Source organism: Delphinus delphis, chromosome 19, assembly GCF_949987515.2.
Source record: "Delphinus delphis chromosome 19, mDelDel1.2, whole genome shotgun sequence".
NCBI lineage: Eukaryota > Metazoa > Chordata > Mammalia > Artiodactyla > Delphinidae > Delphinus > Delphinus delphis.
This window is the reverse complement of record NC_082701.1, coordinates 57538731-57558795: the sequence shown is the minus strand read 5'-3', so window position 1 is coordinate 57558795 and position 20065 is coordinate 57538731. Positions and strand designations below refer to the sequence as shown.

General features: G+C 48.4%; 1 protein-coding gene across 1 annotated transcript in view; it reads left to right on the top strand.

Moving 5' to 3' along the window:
- The window catches only part of SPECC1 (sperm antigen with calponin homology and coiled-coil domains 1), a 243523-nt gene that overhangs the window by 63205 nt on the left and 160253 nt on the right, over positions 1 to 20065 (top strand). Inside the window, 1 exon segment of the mRNA XM_059998552.1 lies at positions 19340 to 19475. Within this exon segment, the coding sequence (XP_059854535.1) occupies positions 19340 to 19475 (136 nt within the window).

The following is a 20065-nucleotide window of genomic DNA, read 5'->3' as shown; positions in this document are numbered from 1 at the left end:
ATTCAGGGTTGTCGTGCTGATGTCTCAGGTACCAGGAAGGCTGGGGGGGAGACGCGTGACATGTTGGTTTGAATGCTGAGCGCTCTTCGTAAAGTTCTGAACCCAAGTGCAGCCTCCCCTCGTTACTCTTAGAAAGTTGAGTGTATCTTAAAGTTGTGCAAGAAATACACTGTTTTTACATGTAAAACAAAGGGATGCTGTTGGCTCGGATAACAATAAGAAGATGCTCCACCGCTGAGTGTCTGTGGAATCCGTGAGACATGTGGGATGCAGGGCAATTCTTTGTGCAAGATTGTCACGTTCACGATCTCCATCCTCCTGTCCCTTAGGTGTCAGTAGCACCGCCAATTGCAGTGGCAAGTAAAGATGCCCCCACAGGTTTCCAACACACTCCATGAGGGACGGCACCGTCCCTGGTGAGGACACTTGTTCTAGATGACAGCTTCTGCTCTCATGAATTTTAACACCATGTGTGGATGACCCACAAATGTGCATCTCCAACCAGCACTCCTCCAACTGCCTTTGTGACACCACCTCTTGGATGTCTACAAGGCACCTTGAAGGTGACCTATTCAAAACTGAATCTGTTCTTCCTCCTCTCCATCTCTCCTGCCCCCCAAACCTGCCGCCCCTGCCCCTGCTGACTCTTCCCATTTGAGTAAACAGCAACTCCATCTTTTTTTAAAAAATTTATTTATATTTTTGGCTGCGTTGGGTCTTTGTTGCTGCATGCAGGCTTTCTCCAGCTGCGGCGAGCGGGGGCCACCCCTCGCCGCGGTGTGCAGGCCTCCCACTGCGGTGGCTCCTCCTGTTGCGGAGCGCAGGCTCTCGGCACGTGGGCTTCAGTATTTGTGGCACGCGGGCTCAGTAGTTGTGGCTCACAGGCTCCAGAGTGCAGGTTCAGTAGTTGTGGCGCACGGGCCCAGCTGCTCCGCGGCATGTGGGATCCTCCTGGACCAGGGCTCGAACTCCTGTCTCCTGCGTTGGCAGGCGGACTCCCAACCACTTTGCCACCAGGGAAGTCCCCAGCAACTCCATCTTTTAGTCGCTCAGGCCAGAGCCCGTGGCATCATCCTTGGACCCTCCTTTTCTCACATCCCGTGGTCCATCGGCAAAATGCTGTCTACCTTAAAAATAGATGTCAGCTCCCACCAGCTCCCAGCGCCTCCTGGGGACCACCGGGGACATGCCACCACCTTCCTGCTTTTCACTTGAGGCCTATGCTCCGTTCTCAGCAGAAACTGAGTGGTCCTTTCAACACAAGTCATGTCACTTCTCTGCTTAATACGCTCCAGGCTCTCCCCACCGACTCAGAGGGGAGCAAAGTCCAACCCCTACCGCCCCCCAGGCTGCCCGGGCTCCGGACACACGGCCTCCAGGTGCCCTGGCGCTGTCCCTCGTGCGAGCCAGGTGTGGTAGCTGCCCCTCGGCCTGGGGCATCCCTCCCTCCACCCCCTGCACTCTGCCGCTTCTCCTCCCCAAGTCTGTGCTCAAGGTCACCTTGTCAGGCGCGCCCCTGACCAGTCTGTGTAAAGTGTGGCCTTGGCCCGTCCTCCCCGCCCTGCCTCATTTTCCTTCTCAGCTCTTAGGGCCCTCACACCCACCTGCGTGGTTACTGTCGTCTCCCCATGGCTAGATTGGAAGTCCCACGAGGGCCGGGACCACCTGCTCTTTTGTTTGTCGCAAGCTGTGTCCTTCACGCTTAGGAGAGCACCTGCTACCTGGCAGCGCTCGGCGTGGATTGAATGCCCGAGCACACCTGTTCTCCCGGGGGTGATGGATGTGGGAACAGGAGGAGAGGGGGTCGGGACCCCTGGCCGCATTGGGACCCCCAGCTCTGCCCCTTTCTAGCTGTGAAACGTCAGGCAAGCCAGGTAGCTGCCCTGAGCTCCGAGATGGGACGAGCACCGTACTTGCCACAAGGAGTAAATGTGGATAAAGTGACCTACTTATAATTTGGATTATTATTCTAATATCCCAGACTTGACTGTTATTTCCATGATTTTAATTTTTATTATCTTTGACCTATAGCACATTGGGAGACATCTCTAATATGGATTTTTTTTTTTTTTTTTTTTTTTTTTTGCGTTACGTGGGCCTCTCACTGCTGTGGCCTTTCCCATTGCGGAGCACAGGCTCCGGACGCGCAGACTCAGCGGCCATGGCTCACGGGCCCAGCCACTCCGTGGCATGTGGGATCTTCCCGGACTGGGGCACGAACCCGTGTCCTCTGCATCGGCAGGCGGACTCTCAACCACTGTGCCACCAGGGAAGCCCTAATATGGATTTTAAATGAATACATACATTTCCCCCAGAACAGACCCTTAGAGCTTCTGGAATACATTAAAATATTTTAAAAGCAGTGTTTCAAAAAAGGTCTGAAGCTCGTGTGTTTCCTAAAGACAATGAAACGGTGGCCGCTCCGCCTTTGATCGGTGTGTGTTTTGGAAACTTGTTCCACGGGGAAAATGTCAGGGGCAAAGCAGATACTCCTGAGGAGACTCTCAGCTCTCGTCCTGGTCCTTGGGATTCCCAGGCCCGACCCTGTAAAAGAGGATGATGGGGCTTGGGGGACGGAGTAGCAGAGAGCCATACCCCCCTGTACCTGTCTGGCTCTGACCGTCTCTGCTGTCCGCCTCAGTGGACAGAGGAAGAACACAAAAAACCCGGAGAACAGAAGAGAAAGAGGCAACAGCGATGGACAGAAGAGCAAGCAGATTTCCCCCTGAGTATTTACTACGGAAATCTGTCAGCGTTCAGAGAAGCTGAATTACACAGTGAACACAGCGTCCCACCACCTGGATGCCACAGTTAACGTCTTACTACGACTGCTTTGTAGGAGATGGACACATATGGGATGGACAGATGTGTTTTCACTAGCCCCAAATAGGAAAACTAAAACAAATGCACCAAAAGTAGGATGAAATACCCTACTGCAGATGCTGGCCTGAGCTGAAGGGGCCCTGGGGGAGCAAGTGGGGGAACAGGAGCCTGGATGGGACGGGGTGTTGTGAGGGGCTGCCGTGAGTCTTCCTTGTGTCTCTGAGCACAGCACAGGGAGGCAGGTACCTGGACTGCTTTGATGCAGACAGGCTGCGTCACACCGGCCACTTACACGGCCCAAGTCTATTAGTCAGGACTCCCCTGGTCGCAAATGACAAAACGTTGGCTTGAGCAGAAAAGAAATATATGGAACAGATCTGAGGTTCCCGGGTCACTGTGTGCAGGCCAAAGGTGCAAGACCGGAGCACAGATAGGCCAGGACCATAGACTGGGGTGTCCCAGGACTTCATGTCACCTGTCTCTGCTTCTCTGTCGCCTGCACGTGGTATGAAGCATGGCTGCCTGCCGGCCCAAGCCTCCCTCATCCCTTGGAAGGCCCAGCTGCTTCTTTGCTTCTGGCTGGTTAAAAACAAAAGCAAGAGAAGAATTGGCTAGGCGCGAGTCATGTATTGATCCTGCCCAGTCTCCTGTGGCCAGGGTTCAACGTGCCCGGAAAGCAGAGTCTTAAGGTTTATGTCCTCTACGAATCTCGGGGACCCGGTCAGCCCTGTCATTATCCTTCAGGAGTGAATGCTCTACACCTGCGCCGCCTGGTAGAGGAGCCACCAGCCCCGTGTGGCGATGAGCCCTTGACATGTGCTGTGAGTGCAAAATACACACCAGAGCGGTCGCCTCGCCATCTTCATGTCTCCTTGACGTCCTCAGAGATGCTGGCTTCCTCACCTCCCGCCTCTGCTAAGCCCTGCCTCAGATACACCATCCTGGGAAGGGAATAAAGGATCCACCCGAGATGGCGGGACCCACTGTAGCTTCCTGTGGCCACAAGAAGGCGTAGCTAAGACATTCTCTAGGAATCTTCTCTACTCTCCCTTCTAACTTGCTGCACCAAATCTGTCAGGCCCTAAAGAGAAACAAGCAAGATAGAAAAGAGTCAGAAGAACCTATACTTCTTCCTCCATGAAGCAAATTATCCTTAAAGAAAAACAAAACTCTGTGGCTGACAGGGTCTTGGTGCTCTGGCCGGGTGTCAGGCACGTGCCTCTGAGGTGGGAGAGCCGAGTTCAGGACATTGGTCCACCAGACACCTCCCGGCCCCACGTAATATCAAAGGGCAAAAACTCTCCCAGAGATCTCCATCTCAACGCTAATTCCCAGCTCCACTCAACGACCAGCAAGCTACAGTGCTGGACACCCTATGTCAAACAACTAGCAAGACAGGAACACAACACCACCCATCAGCAGAGAGGCTGCTGAAAATCATACTAAGTTCACAGACACCCCAAAACACACCACTGGACTCGGTCCTGCCCACCAGAAAGACAAGATCCAGCCTCGTGTAACAGAACACAGGCACCAGTCCCCTCCACCAGGAAGGCTACACAACCCACTGAACCAACCTTACCCACTGGGAGCAGACACCAAAAACAACAAGAACTACGTACCTGCAGCCTGCAAAAAGGAGACCCCAAACACAGTAAGTTAAGCAAAAGGAGAAGACAGAGAAATACACAGCAGATGAAGGAGCAAGGTAAAAGCCCACCAGACCAAACAAAGAGGAAATAGGCGGTCTACCTGAAAAAGACTTCAGAGTAATGATAGTAAAGATGATCCAAAATCTTGGAAATAGAATGGAGAAAATACAAGAAATGTTTAACAAGGACCTATAAGAACTAAAGAGCAAGCGATGATGAACAACACAATAAGTGGAATTAAAAATTCTCTAGAAGGAATCAATAGCAGAATAACTGAGGTAGAAGAACAGATAAGTGACCTGGAAGATAAAATAGTGGAAATAACTACTGCAGAGCAGAATAAAGAAAAAAGAATGAAAAGAATTGAGGACAGGGCTTCCCTGGTGGTGCAGTGGTTGTGAGTCTGCCTGCCGATGCAGGGGACACGGGTTCGTGCCCTGGTCCGGGAAGATCCCACATGCCGCGGAGTGGCTGGGCCCGTGAGCCATGGCCGCTGAGCCTGCGCGTCCGGAGCCTGTGCTCCGCAACGGGAGAGGCCACGAAGTGAGAGGCCCGCATACCGCAAAAAAAAAAAAAAAAAAGAATTGAGGACAGTCTCAGAGACCTCTGGGACAACATTAAACGCACCAACATTTGAATTATAGGGGTCCCAGAAGAAGAAGAGAAAAAGAAAGGGACTGAGAAAATATTTGAAGAGATTATAGTTGAAAACTTCTCTAATATGGGAAAGGAAGTAGTCAATCAAGTCCAGGAAGCACAGAGTCCCATACAGGATAAATCCAAGGAGAAACATGCCAAGACACATACTAATCAAACTATCAAAAATTAAATACAAAGAAAAAATATTAAAAGCAGCAAGGGAAAAGCAACCAGTAACATACAAGGGAATCCCCATAAGGTTAACAGTCGATCTTTCAGCAGAAACTCTGCAAGCCAGATGGAGTGGCAGGACATATTTAAAGTGATGAAAGGGAAAAACCTACAACCAAGATTACTCTACCCAGCAAGGATCTCATTCAGATTCAGTGAAGAAATTAAAACCTTTATAGACAAGCAAAAGCGAAGAGAATTCAGCACCACCAAACCAGCTTTACAACAAATGCTAAAGGAACTTCTCTAGGCAGGAAACACAAGAGAAGGAAAAGACCTACAATAACAAACCCAAAACAATTAAGAAAATAGTAATAGGAACATACAAATCGATAACTACCTTAAATGTAAATGGATTAAATGCTCCAACCAAAAGACATAGACTGGCTAAATGGATACAAAAACAAGACCCATGGGGGCTTCCCTGGTGGCGCAGTGGTTGAGAGTCCGCCTGCTGATGCAGGGGACACGGGTTTGTGCCCCCGTCCGGGAAGATCCCACATGTCGTGGAGCGGCTGGGCCTGTGAGCCATGGCCGCTGAGCCTGCGCGTCTGGAACCTGCACGCCTGGAGCCTGTGCTCCGCAACGAGAGAGGCCACAACAGTGAGAGGCCCGCATACCGCAAAAAAAAAAAACCAAAAAACCAAGACCCATATATATGTTGTCTACAAGAGACCCACTTCAGACCTAGGGACACATACAGACTAAAAGTGAGGGGATGGGAAAAGATATTCCATGCAAATGGAAATCAAAAGAAAGCTGTAGTAGCAATCCTCATATCAGACAAAATAGACTTTAAAATAAAGACTATGACAAAAGACAAAGCAAGACATTACATAATGATCAAGGAATCAATCCAAGAAGAAGATATAACAATTGTAAATATTTATGCACCCAACGTAGGAGCACCTCAATACATAAGGCAACTGCTAACAGCCATAAAACGGAAGATTGACAGTAACACAAAAATAGTAGGGGACTTTAATACTCCACTTTCACCAATGGACAGATCATCCGAAATGAAAATAAATAAGGAAACACAAGCTTTAAATGGTACATTAAACAGGATGGACTTAATTGATATTTATAGGACATTCCATCCAAAAACAACAGGATACACTTTCTTCTCAAGTGCTTATGGAACATTCTCCAGGATAGATCATATCTTGGGTCACAAATCAAGCCTTAGTAAATTTAGGAAAATTGAAATCGTTTCAAATATCTTATCTGACCACAACGCTATGAGACTAGATACCAATTACAGGAAAAAATCAGTAAAAAATACAAACACATGGAGGCTAAACTACTAAATAACCCAGAGATTACTGAAGAAATCAAAGAGGAAATCAAAAAATACCTAGAAACAAATGACAATGAAAACACGATGACCCAAAACCTATGGGATGAACAAAAGTCAGTTCTAAGAGCGAAGTTTATAGCAGTACAATCCTACCTCAGGAAACAAGAAACATCTCAAATAAACAACCTAACGTTACACCTAAAGGAATTAGAGAGAGGAGAACAAAAGAAACCCCAAAGTTAGCGGAAAGAAATCATAAAGATCAGATCAGAAATAAATGAAAAAGAAATGAAGGAAACGATAGCAAGGATCAATAAAACTAAAAGCTGGTTCTTTGAGAAGATAAACAAAATTGATAAACCATTAGCCAGACTCATCAAGAAAAAAACGGAGAAGACTCAAATCAACAGAATTAGAAATGAAAAAGGAGAAGTAACAACTGACACTGCAGAAATACAAAGGATCATGAGAGATTGCTACAAGCAACTATATGCCCATAAAATGGACAACCTGGAAGAAATGGACAAATTCTTAGAAAAGCACAACCTTCGTAGACTGAACCAGGAAGACATAGAAAATATAAACAGACCAATCACAAGCACTGAAATTGAAACTGTGATTAAAAATCTTCCAACAAACAAAAACCCAGGACCAGGTGTCTTCACAGGTGAATTCTGTCAAACATTTAGAGAAGAGCTAACACCTATCCTTCTCAAACTCTTCCAAAATATAGCAGACAGAGGAACACTCCCAAACTCATTCTACAAGGCCACCATCACCCTGATACCAAAACCAGACAGTCACAAAAAAAGAAAACTACAGGCCAGTATCACTGATAAACATAGATGCAAAAATCCTCAACAAAATACTAGCAAACAGAATCCAACAGCACATTAAAAGGATCATACACCACGATCAAGTGGGATTTATCCCAGGAATGCAAGGATTCTTCAGTATACGCAGATCAATCAGTGTGATACACTGCATTACAGATTGAAAGATAAAAACCATATGATCATCTCAATAGATGCAGAAAAAGCTTTTGACAAAATTTAACACCAATTTATGATAAAAACCCTCCAGAAAGTAGGCAGAGGGAACCTACCTCAACATAATAAATGCCATATGTGACCAACCCACAGCCGACATCATTCTCAATGGTGAAAGACTGAAAGCACTTCCACTAAGATCAGGAACAAGACAAGGTTGCCCACTCTCACCATTCTTATTCAACATAGTTTTGGAAGTTTTAGCCACAGCAATCAGAGAAGAAAAAGAAATAAAAGGAACCCAAATCGGAAAAGAAGAAGTAAAACTGTCACTGTTTGCAGATACATTGAGAATCCTAAAGATGCCACCAGAAAACTACTAGAGCTAATCAATGAATTTGGTAAAGTAGCAGAATACAAAAAAATTAATGCACAGAAATCTCTTGCATTCCTATACGCTAATGATGAAAAATCTGAAAGAGAAATTAAGGAAACACTCGCATTTACCATTGCAACAAAAAGAATAAAATAGGAATAAACCTACCCAAGGAGACAAAAGACCTGTATGCAGAAAACTGTAGGGCACCGATGAAAGAAATTAAAGATGATAAAACAGATGGAGAGATATAGATATACCATGTTCTTGAACTGGAAGAATCAACATTGTGAAAATGACTATACTACCCAAAGCAATCTACAGATTCAATGAAATCCCTATCAAATCACCAGTGGCATTTTTCACAGAACTAGAACAGAAAATTTCACAATTTGTATGGAAACACAAAAGACCCCAAATAACCAAAGCAATCTTGAGAAAGAAAAACGGAACTGGAGGAATCAGGCTCCTGGACTTCAGACTATACTACAAAGCTACAGTAATCCAGACAGTATGGTACTGGCACAAAAACAGAAATATAGATCAATGGAACAGGATAGAAAGCCCAGAGGTAAACCCACACACATATGGTCACCTTATCTTTGACAAAGGAGGCAAGAATATACAGTGGAGAAAAGACAGCCTCTTCAATAAGTGGTGCTGAGAAACTGTACAGCTTCATGTAAAAGAGTGAAATTAGAACACTCCCTAACACCATACACAAAAATAAACTCAAAATGGATTAAAGACGTAAATGTAAGGCCAGACACTATCAAACTCTTAGAGGAAACATAGGCAGAACAATCTATGACCTAAATCACAGCAAGGTCCTTTTTGACCCACTTCCTAGAGAAATGGAAATAAAACCAAAAATAAGCAAGTGGGACCTAATGAAACTTAAAAGCTTTTGCACAGCAAAGGAAACCATAAACAAGATGAAAAGACAACCCTCAGAATGGGAGAAAATATTTGCAAATGAATCAATGGGCAAAGGATTAATCCCCCAAATATACAAGCAGCTCATGCAACTCAATATAAAAAAAACAAACAACCCAATCCAAAGATGGGCAGAAGACCTAAATAGACATTTCTACAAAGAAGACATACAGATGGACAAGAGGCTCAACATCACTAATTATTAGAAAAATGCAAACCAAAACTACAATGAGGTATCACCTCACACCAGTTAGAATGGCCATCATCAAAAAGTCTACAAACAATAAATGCTGGAGAGGGTGTGGAGAAAAGGGAACCCTCTTGCACGGTTAGTGAGCATGTAAATTGATACAGCCACTATGCAGAACAGTATGGAGGTTCCTTAAAACACTAAAAATAGAACTACCATACGACCCAGCAATCCCACTACTGGGCATATACCCTGAGAAAACCATAATTCAAAAAGAGTCATGTACCACAATGTTCATTGCAGCTCTATTTACAATAGCCAGGACATGGAAGCAACCTAAGTGTCCATCGACAGATGAATGGATAAAGAAGATGTGGCACATATATACAATGGAATATTACTCAACCATGAAAAGAAATGAAATTGAGTTATTTGTAGTGAGGTGGATGGACCTAGAGACTGTCATACAGAGTGAAGTAAATCAGAAAGAGAAAAACAAATACTGTACGCTAACACATATATATGGAATCTAAAAAAAAGGTTCTGAAGAACCTAGGGGCAGGACAGGAATAAAGACACAGACGTAGAGAATGAACTTGAGGACACGGGAATGGGGAAGGGTAAGCTGGGACGAAGTGAGAGAGTGGCATGGACATATATACACTACCAGATATAAAATAGATAGCTAGTGGGAAGCAGCCACATAGCACAGGGAGATCAGCTCGGTGCTTTGTGACCACCTAGACGGGTGGGATAGGGAGGGTGGGAGGGAGACGCAAGAGGGTGGGGATATGGGGATATATGTATACGTAGAGCTGATTCACTTTGTTATACAGCGGTAACTAACGCAACATTGTAAAGCAATTATACCCCAATAAAGATGTTAAAAGAAAAAATAAATGAGTCACAGGGGTGAAAAAAAAATACAAACCAGATTTTGAAGAGTGACTGCAAAAGAAGTAAAAGACCTTATTAATGTGTTTTACATCGACTGATACTATTTTGAATGTATTGGGTTCAGAAAATATATCGTTAAAATTAATTTTACCTATTTCATTTTACGTTTTTTCATGTTCCTATTCGACCATGTAAACTTAGGTCTGTGGCTCTTATACTATTTCCATCGACAGTGCTGCTGTAAACCATTTGGTCCTCAAAGTGTGGTCCCCACACCAGCAGTATCAGCATCACCTGGGAGCTTGCCAGAAATGCAAATCCTCAGGCCCTGCCCCAGACCTAGGGATTCGGAAGCTTGGTGGTGATGCTAGGGTTGCGGGCTGGGGTGCAGGCAGCCGTCTGCATTTTAACAGAACCTCCAAGGATTCTGATGGACTCTCAAGTTGGAGAACCACTGCTCCAACCAGAACATGTTATCTCCCTTTAAAGACCGGGTTGTGTTCTGTGTGATGATTTGAAAGCTTTGCATCTCCACCTCCCACCCCATCTTCGTGGAATTGAAGGAATTTCTTAGTTACATTCACCTGTGAGCTGTTCAAAGGTTTTCCTTCTGTCAGCTTTCAGGTACAGGTGCTCAGCGGCTTGGATATCAATGGAAGCGATAGTGAAAATACTTACCAAGCATATCAAAGCAACACCAACACTTTCGTAGGGATCTTCTGTAACAAACCAGAAATCTCAAGTGGTGCTGAGGCTGCACTTGATGACTAGGAAACAAAGCCAAGAATGCAGCCACAAACAGAGAAAGAAAAAGACTTAGAAACGGAGCCTCATAGCTTCCTGTGTCTGATGTTGCCTTCAAAAAATAGTGACGGTGTAAGAGAGGCTTCGGCAGTTTGCCTCAGAGGACTGGTAGGATCGCTTTGGGGTCTGTAGGCCCTGCCCCCTGGGAGACCTTCTAAGCCGTGACTCTTTCTCTGATGGAATTCCCTGTGGAAGGTGCAGGAGAAATGAAGTGCTCCCCGTAAAAGCTTTGCTGCCACCCAAACGCGCCGTGTGCGTGGTAGGGAGAGACGGCATGCCCCTGGCCTGGAACGTGTCTGACTTATCCTTTCACCTGGAAAGGATGGGCTCAGATCTTTTTATAATACAGAGTGGGACCCCAAAGTCCACGAAGAGACAGAGTAAGTTGGGTGCGGCTGGGAAAATGGAGCTCAGAAGCGGGCTTCAGGGCTAGCATGGTGTGTAGAAGCAACAGAACTTTCAGGAACAGCTGTCATGTGTGGAGCAGGTGCCCTGTGCCAAGGTGTTTTGTATATTTCATTCCCACTTCTCACAATAGCCACGTGAAGAGTCTGCCATCCCTGGCTGTGCCTGGTACCTCATAAGCGCGCACACCATGAATGTTTCTTGGACGTTGTTATGAAAAGACGGAGAGTCTGAGGTCCAGGGAGGTTAGTGACTTGCTTTAAAAAGTTCTACTGTGAGCTTCCCTGGTGGCGCGGTGGTTGAGAGTCCACCTGCCGATGCAGGGGACACGGGGGAAGATCCCACATGCCACGGAGCGGCTGGGCCCGTGGGCCATGGCCGCTGAGAAAAAAAAAAAAGTTCTACTGTGCCCTCTGGAATCCCTGTTGCATTGCCTTAATCTTTTCCTAAAACAGTCCCTTCTCATTCTTGCTTTCCTTTAATAACAAAAATAATAACGATGAGTTGTGTTGGTTACGATTATAGCCGGCATCTGTTAAAAGCACGCTATATGTCAGACACTGTTATTCTAAGCACGTCCTATGGCTAACTCATTTAAGCCTAAAAGCTACACTCTGAGGTAGGTACCATTGCTAGATCTGATTTTTAGGTGAAGAAACCAAAGCACAGAGAGGTAAAGTGATTTGCCCTAGGTCACACAGCTAGTAAGAGGCAGAGCCAAGATTCCAACCCAGGATTCTAGGTTTGGACTTAGAGCCTATGCCCTTAGTCACCAACCTGGGCCGCCCACGTGATGTGGCTTTCCTGCAGCCCCATTTATTCGCCCTCACCCCGTGAGGTATGGCCAGAGCCTCTGACTCCTGTTGGTCTCCGGCCCAGCGGGAATGTTAAAGCCCTTGGAAACACAGTGCCGGGCCTAAATCCCACTCTGCCTTACGCATACAGCCTTGAGTGAGTTAGTTAATCTCATGTTAGTTTTCTCACGTCCAACACGGCAGAGTTGTGGTTTGAATGAGAAGAAACCTGTGGGTAAAGGACCTAGAAGGACCCACGCCGCCCCGTGTCATCAGCTCCCGTCCGTTTTCTGAATTCTGCCCCCGGCCCTCCAAACAGCCCCGTCCTCCGTGTCTTCAAAGCAAGAACTCGACTTTGCCCTCCTTCCACCTCCCCTAGGTGCCTCCTCTGGTCCTGCTGACAGAGGGCTCTCCCCAGCGCAGCCCGAGGGTTCACCTGGCTGCAGACACATGGGTGTCCCCGTTGTCAGCTCACCAAGTCTGAATCCTTATCACTGCTGCAGACCTGGGGAATCTGGAGGGTCCTGCCCTGGTCCCACACGCTGCTCCCCCTCTCCCCGGCTGCCTGTCCCCACCCTCTAGCACATACCTGCGGCCTCCGGGATGCTTCGCTGCCTCATCTGCCGATAAAAGCCTGGTGGTCTTCCAGGCCTGCTCCAGGGCACCTGCTCTGGGAGGCCACCCGCCTCTCCCGTCTTGGTTTTCTGAGTCACTGCGCAGGAACCAGGCCCTTTGCTGGACGTTAACTCAGAACACAGGCCTGCCTGCTCCCCTTTGACACGCATGCAGCCTGGCCCCGTGGACTAAGTACACTGTGTGTATTGAGGATGGACGCCTGGCTTGCAGTAGGCCTTCCGGGTCACAGTGTCCAGGACGGTAGGAGCAGCCCCAGGGGTCGTGGTGAGAGGGGAGGAGTCCCAGGGTCTCTGCTCCGGCCCCGCTCCCCCTTTCTCTCTCTCTCTTCCCCAGGGTATGTGCATAGGGCTGCTCTGGGCTCCCTGGGATGATGGTACCCAGAAGGGATGCCCTCGGTTCTTTCCCCGGGACCCGACTCTCCCGGCCCACTTCTTCCTGGCTCTCACATCTGGATGGAAGGCAGTCGGATGAAATCAGATATGAAAGGCTGTTCAATGGCCGAAACGCCCTTGAACCTTTAAACTATTAGCAGCAGCTGATATTTCAGATGGTCCCCATATCCCACAGGACACCTTAGGGATGGGGGAAAAGGGGCAAAAGAGCAAAGGGTGGGGGAGAAGGGCGTTTTCTCAGGACCTCCCTGAATCACATTCTTTTGGTGTGAAATGTTGTTTCATCCAGACCCAAGGTGATTAATCACAGAGTTTCCATATTGTCTGTGGAATGAATGTAAAGTCTGCCTTAGGATTAATAGTCAAAATTCACTGTATTTGAAACGGAGGTTAGATCAAGCCAGTCACTACAACGCGTGGCTTTTACCGCGGTGCCTTGGCAGTGCCGGTGTTTCTGATGTAAGGAAGGGTCAGAGGCAGCCACTGCTGGTGGTAAGCGGGTGGGGAGCGAGTGCAGCCTTAGTCTAGGATCATGATGGGGCTGGCACGCCCTCCTATTTATCAGCCCAGAGCCTGGGGTATTGTTGTTGTCACATCGTTATAGTACTTGTGCTTTGAGCAAAAGCTTTACATTGATACAATATGCAATAAGCCTGATCAACAAATTCTTTAAGCCTAAATAAGTAAACAAAATCTAATATAACAGCTAGGATTTAGGAGGTGAGAAGGATCTTAGATGATTTAATCAAGTTCTTCTGTTTTTTAGGTGAGGAAACTGAGTTCCTATATAATAACTTGCCCAGCCCAGCAGCCAGTCAGTCACCTATTTCTAATACATAACAATACCCCATGCTCTGGTTCCAGACTTTTGTTTGTAAGCATGAAGGTGCTGCCATGGCTACCAGCCCAGAGAACCATCATGGAAGGAGCACCGGGAGAGCTTTCAGACAGCAAAGAGGGAAGTTTCTGGCTGAGTTCCCACAGTTGTAACAGTGATTATGGTGATGCTGGTGATGGTGATGCTGCTGCTGCTGGTGGTGGTGGTGATGATGGTGGTGGTGATGGTGATGGTGCTGGTGGTGATGGTGATGGTGCTGGTGGTGATGGTGATGGTGGTGGTGATGGTGATGGTGATGATGTGATGGTGCTGGTGGTGATGGTGATGGTGGTGGTGATGGTGATGGTGATGATGTGATGGTGCTGATGGTGATGGTGATGGTGATGGTGGTGATGGTGCTGGTGATGATGGTGGTGATGGTGATGGTGATGATGGTGATGATGGTGATGATGGTGGTGATGGTGATGGTGATGATGGTGATGGCAATGATGGTGATGATGGTGATGGTGATGGTGCTGATGGTGCTGGTGGTGATGGTGCTGGTGATGATGGTGGTGATGGTGATGATGGTGATGATGGTGATGATGATGGTGATGATGGTGATAGTGATGGTGATGATGGTGATGATGGTGATGATGGTGGTGATGGTGATGGTGATGATGGTGATGGCAATGATGGTGATGATGGTGATGGTGATGGTGCTGATGGTGCTGGTGGTGATGGTGCTGGTGATGATGGTGGTGATGGTGATGATGGTGATGATGGTGATGATGATGGTGATGATGGTGATGGTGATGGTGATGATGATGGTGATGGCAATGATGGTGATGATGATGGTGATGGTGCTGATGGTGCTGGTGGTGATGGTGCTGGTGATGATGGTGGTGATGGTGATGGTGATGGTGATGATGATGGTGATGGTGGTGATGGTGATGGTGATGGCAATGATGGTGATGGCAATGATGGTGATGATGATGGTGATGGTGATGGTGGTGATGATAGTGATGGTGATGGTGGTGGTGATGGTGATGATGGTGATGATGATGGTGGTGATGGTGGTGATGGTGGTGGTGATGGTGATGATGATGATGGTGATGGTGATGGTGATGGTGGTGATGATAGTGATGGTGATGGTGATAGTGATGGTGATGATGGTGATGATGGTGGTGATGATGGTGGTGATGGTGGTGGTGATGGTGATGGTGGTGATGGTGGTGGTGATGGTGACGGTGATGGTGATGGTGGTGATGGTGATGGTGGTGGTGATGGTGATGGTGATGATGATGGTGATGATGATGGTGGTGATGGTGGTGGTGATGGTGATGATGGTGATGATGATGGTGGTGATGATGGTGGTGGTGGTGATGGTGATGGTGATGATGATGGTGGTGATGGTGGTGGTGATGGTGATGATGGTGATGGTGGTGATGGTGGTGGTGATGGTGATGGTGGTGGTGATGATAGTGATGATGGTGGTGGTGATGGTGATGGTGATGATGATGGTGGTGATGGTGGTGGTGATGGTGATGGTGATGATGATGGTAGTGATGGTGGTGGTGATGGTGGTGGTGATGGTGACGGTGATGATGGTGGTGGTGATGATGGTGGTGGTGATGATAGTGATGGTGATGGTGGTGGTGATGGTGGTGGTGATGGTGATGGTGATGATGGTGGTGATGGTGGTGGTGATGGTGATGATGATGGTGGTGGTGGTGGTGATGGTGATGATGGTGATGATGGTGTTGGTGATGATGGTGGTGATGGTGGTGGTGATGGTGATGGTGATGGTGGTGATGATAGTGATGATGGTGATGGTGATGGTGATGATGATGGTGATGATGGTGGTGATGGTGGTGGTGATGGTGATGATGGTGATGATGATGGTGGTGATGGTGGTGGTGATGGTGATGATGGTGATGATGATGGTGGTGATGATGGTGGTGATGGTGGTGGTGATGGTGATGATGGTGGTGATGGTGGTGGTGATGGTGATGGTGGTGATGGTGGTGATGGTGGTGGTGATGGTGATGATGGTGGTGATGGTGGTGGTGATGGTGGTGTTGCTAATGATCATGATGGTGGTGGTGGTGATGATGGCCGCTATTTATTGTGTTCTTAATTAGGGTCAGAAACCTGGAGATGTGTGTGTTATTTTCTCCCTTTTAGAATCGAGGAGCCCTCAGCACCTTCCCCCATCACACAGGTAGGGAGAGGCAGAGGCAGGGTCCGTCACCAGCAGCCTCTCTTGGAGCCACAGGCACACACCTTAACCACTATGTGGGCTGCTTCCCATGGGATTGCTGGGCACCTCATATGTTGAATTCCCACATCCCAAGTCCTCTTTTGCATTGCCGCCCTTGTGAACAAAAGCAGACCCTCAGCTACAGCATCTGCGCACTGCTAAATCCCCACTGGAGACCCTCCAGCCCTGAGCCTGGGGTGGTGACCTCCCACCTGCCACCCCTGCCTTCTGTTGCCTCGCCTGCCATCTCACCAAGAACCAAGCTCTATGGGAAGGGGCCGGGGGCAAGCTATACCCCTGAGCCCATGCCCCGGGGCAGGCGGGGATGGGGGCCAGGGTGGGATGGCTGGAGGCCGGTGAGGACCTCTCATTCAGTGGGTGCCTTGTCCTGGTTTGCAGACCCAGCTTTGGCTCTCTGGGCCTTTCCTTCAGAGTTTGATAATTCTGCACTTCTTTGCGTCAGATTTACTGATTTTAGGAATGTCGGAGAACCAGACAGAGCAAAGCAGAACCAAGAGCATATCATTTGCAAAATTACGTTAAGAATTCCCTTCCGTGTTTCCTTTGAGGTGTTTTCAAAGTCTAAGATCAGAATTGATTTCCCTGTGGGGACCCAGGAAGCCCCTGGCACGCTTCTAGGCCGAGTGAACAATAGTTCTTTTCTGTTGAGGAAATGGTGCTGACATCCTGAGCTATTGTCGTTCAGTACTAAATACATGTTACACTGATGACCTGGCGGATAATTTGAGAGGCTGGAGAGCTTGGGTGCAGGGACCCTTATTACTCTGAAATGGGAGGTAGGAAAGTGATCATGGGGTCCGTGTAAGAAGGCAGTTGAGGTATTTCTGCGTCAACCCTTGTCGTATTTCATCCCTTTTGTTAAGCTGTGGTGGCCTGTGCTGTTGGCTGGGCTGTGTGGTTACATTTACATCCAGTAAACTGCAAACGTGCACACGCAGATTATCCTGTCAATATTAACTGGCTGTTCTAAACATTAATCATTTGTTAAAGATCTCGACTAGGATTGCTTGGCTAATATTTAGACTTTTACCGCCTTTTTTAAAATGTAGGCTGTGGGGCGTTAGTGTTTAAGGAGGAGAGTTTCAGTTTGGGAAGACGGAAAAGTTCTAGATGGTGGTGAGGGTTGCACAACCACGTCATGTACTTAAGGCCACTGAACTGTACACTTGAAATGGTTAAAATGATACATTTTATGTTATGTATATTTTACCACGATCAAAAATAACAATGAGGGAAAACCCTACAGGAGCAGTTGGCAGGGTGGCACCAGGGCTTTGCCCCTGGTTTAACCCATCCTCCAGTTTTCTTTCTTTTTTTAGTGAGGCACAACATACTTACAAATCAGCATATAAAGTGCATTAATCTCAGTCTTAGCTGTGCGGCCCATTGAATTTTTACGTGTGCTTAGATCTGTGTCACCGTCAGCACCCAGGCAAGATGTAGAACATGCCAGCGCCCAAGAAGTTTCCTTCCCAGCCCGTAACTCCCCCGGAGGGAACCACTGTTTTGACTTCTGTCACCATCATTTGCTTTTGTCCATTCTTTTTTTGTGTGTGGTACGCGGGCCTCTCACTGCTGTGGCCTCTCCCATTGCGGAGCACAGGCTCCGGACGTGCAGGCTCAGCGGCCATGGCTCACGGGCCCAGCCGCTCCGTGGCACGTGGGATCCTCCTGGACCGGGGCACGAACCCGTGTCCCCTGCATCGGCAGGCGGACTCCCAACCACTGTGCCACCAGGGAAGCCCAGTTTTGTCCATTCTTGAACTTCACTTGCATGGAACCAGGCATAATATACTCTTTTGTGTCTGGTTTCTTTCACTTAGCATAATGAATGTGAGACCCACCCATTCATTACTGTATCGGTAACTATTTAAATTGCTGCGTGGTTTCCACTGTATACTGTACCACTATTTAATTTACCCCTTCTGTTGAAGAACGTTCGGGTTGTTCTAGGTTTGGCTATAATAAATAAAGCTGCTGTGAACATTCTTTTGAGGAGCCTGTGTAGAGCTTGAGGGTGTTCGCTGAATCACAGGGTGCAAATATTTAGCTTTAGTGAATCCTCCCTGTTTTCCAAAGCGGCGACCAGTTTACACTCCCACCAGCAGACGGGGAGTGTTCCGGTTGCTCCCCAACCTCACCAGCACTTGGTATTTCTCTTCTCTTTCAAGCCATTCTGAGGGATATGTCGCAACACCCTGAAATCTAAATGCTGCAAAGGTGGACATGCTTTTTTTGCATTGTGCAAATATCTAGACTCCTAACCTTCAGTATGTGACCCCAGAGCCAGCAAAGCGGGCTGGAGCAGGGCCCTTGGCCGGTGTGGTGGGCCAGGCTGCTGCTTCCACGTCCCGGTTGATTTGAGGGCGTTTTCACGCTGGTTCCCAGGATGTCAGGTGTGTTTGTGGTGGCATCTGCCTGCCTCCATCTTCTGGAACGATTAGTGTTCTTTAGCAGAGACTCACACTGGTTGAGAGAACTTATTTGTGGGTTTTCTCTTTCACCTTGAGCGTAATTTACCTGGGCCAGAGTGTGAGCTCATTTTGGGACGGGGTCCCCCCCTTACACTTCAATACCTTTCAACAAATATTTGTTCTGCACCTCCCATGCCAGGGAAGAAAGCAGAAAAGGAGCCGAGGGTCCCTAACAGCCTTCTTCTGGCCTCCAAAACAGTCCCTCTGCTCCCTTCGGAGGCGGCGTGTGTTTGGGGCCATGGGAGTGCTTGGGGTGAGCACGCGTAGATGTTCAGATCTTTGTATCTCTTCCCCCTGCTTCCTCCAGACGTATGTTTTTGTGCTACATTTTATTGTCTTTGAATTTCTTGTGTGTTGCCCTATCCTGACTTCTGTGTACCATACAGTTCTTTCTTCATCAGTTCCCAGCCTTTTAACTGTTTTTAAAAAACCTCATTATTTGACGTGTGAATGATGGGTAGTAACCACCCGCAACCTTATACCGATCTCTGAAACAGTGATGGAGGATCACACTGTGACCTGTGAGGGCATCGCGGGTTTGTCTGCGCTTTTCCCCCCGCGCCTTCCTGCTACTCGAGGTGCCCTCGCTGCCCCTCAGCTGCCGGGCAGGTGGGCCTGCTCGGTGCTTTCCTGGTTTATAGCGCTCCAGCCCGAAAATGCCTCTCTTCACCTTGTCTCTCTCCGTCCACCTCTCTCTCAGCTCAAGCGGGCCAGCAGTGAGGACACGCTCAACAAGCCAGGCGGTGCCGCCGCTTCTGGGGCAGCTCGACTGAAAAAGACGTCCACGTCCGGGGCCGTCTCCGAACTCGCGGAGAGCCGCCTGAGGGGCCCCCCAGGTAGGAGGGCCCGAGGGGGGGGCAGGTGGGAGGGACTCAGGGTGGAAGGACTCAGGCAGGTTGGGGGGGGGACAGGTGGGTGGGACCCAGGTGGGGGGCGCAGGTGAGAGGAACCCAGGTTGAAGGGACCCAGGCAGGAAGGGAGCCAGGACAGAGGGACCCAGGCGGGCCTTTTCTTGTCCATTTGAAAGCACCTCGGGCATTCACGCCTCCTTCCCCATCAGATACGTACGGAGCACTTAACTCTGAGTGAGGAACTGGTTCAGGCGACAGCATCCCACAACAGGAGATGGGATGATCCACAAAAGGAAGCAAAGAGGCAGTGGGGAGCCCTGTGCTTCCCCCGGTCCCTCTGGTTGCCCATCATCTAGCACGTGTTGCGTCCCTGGAGATCCGGGCAGGGTGGTGCAGGCTCTGGGGCCGTCTTGGTGTCTTCGTGGTGCTCCGCGTGTCAGATAAGCGAGTCAGTGCGTAAGTCCCTGGCAGAGGCAGGGGCACAGCATCCGTCCTGGGCCCTACGGAAGCCGGGAAGGTCCTCTTGGAAGGCTGTTCAGACTCGTTTAGATGCCAGTGGCCTCAGGAACCCCTGG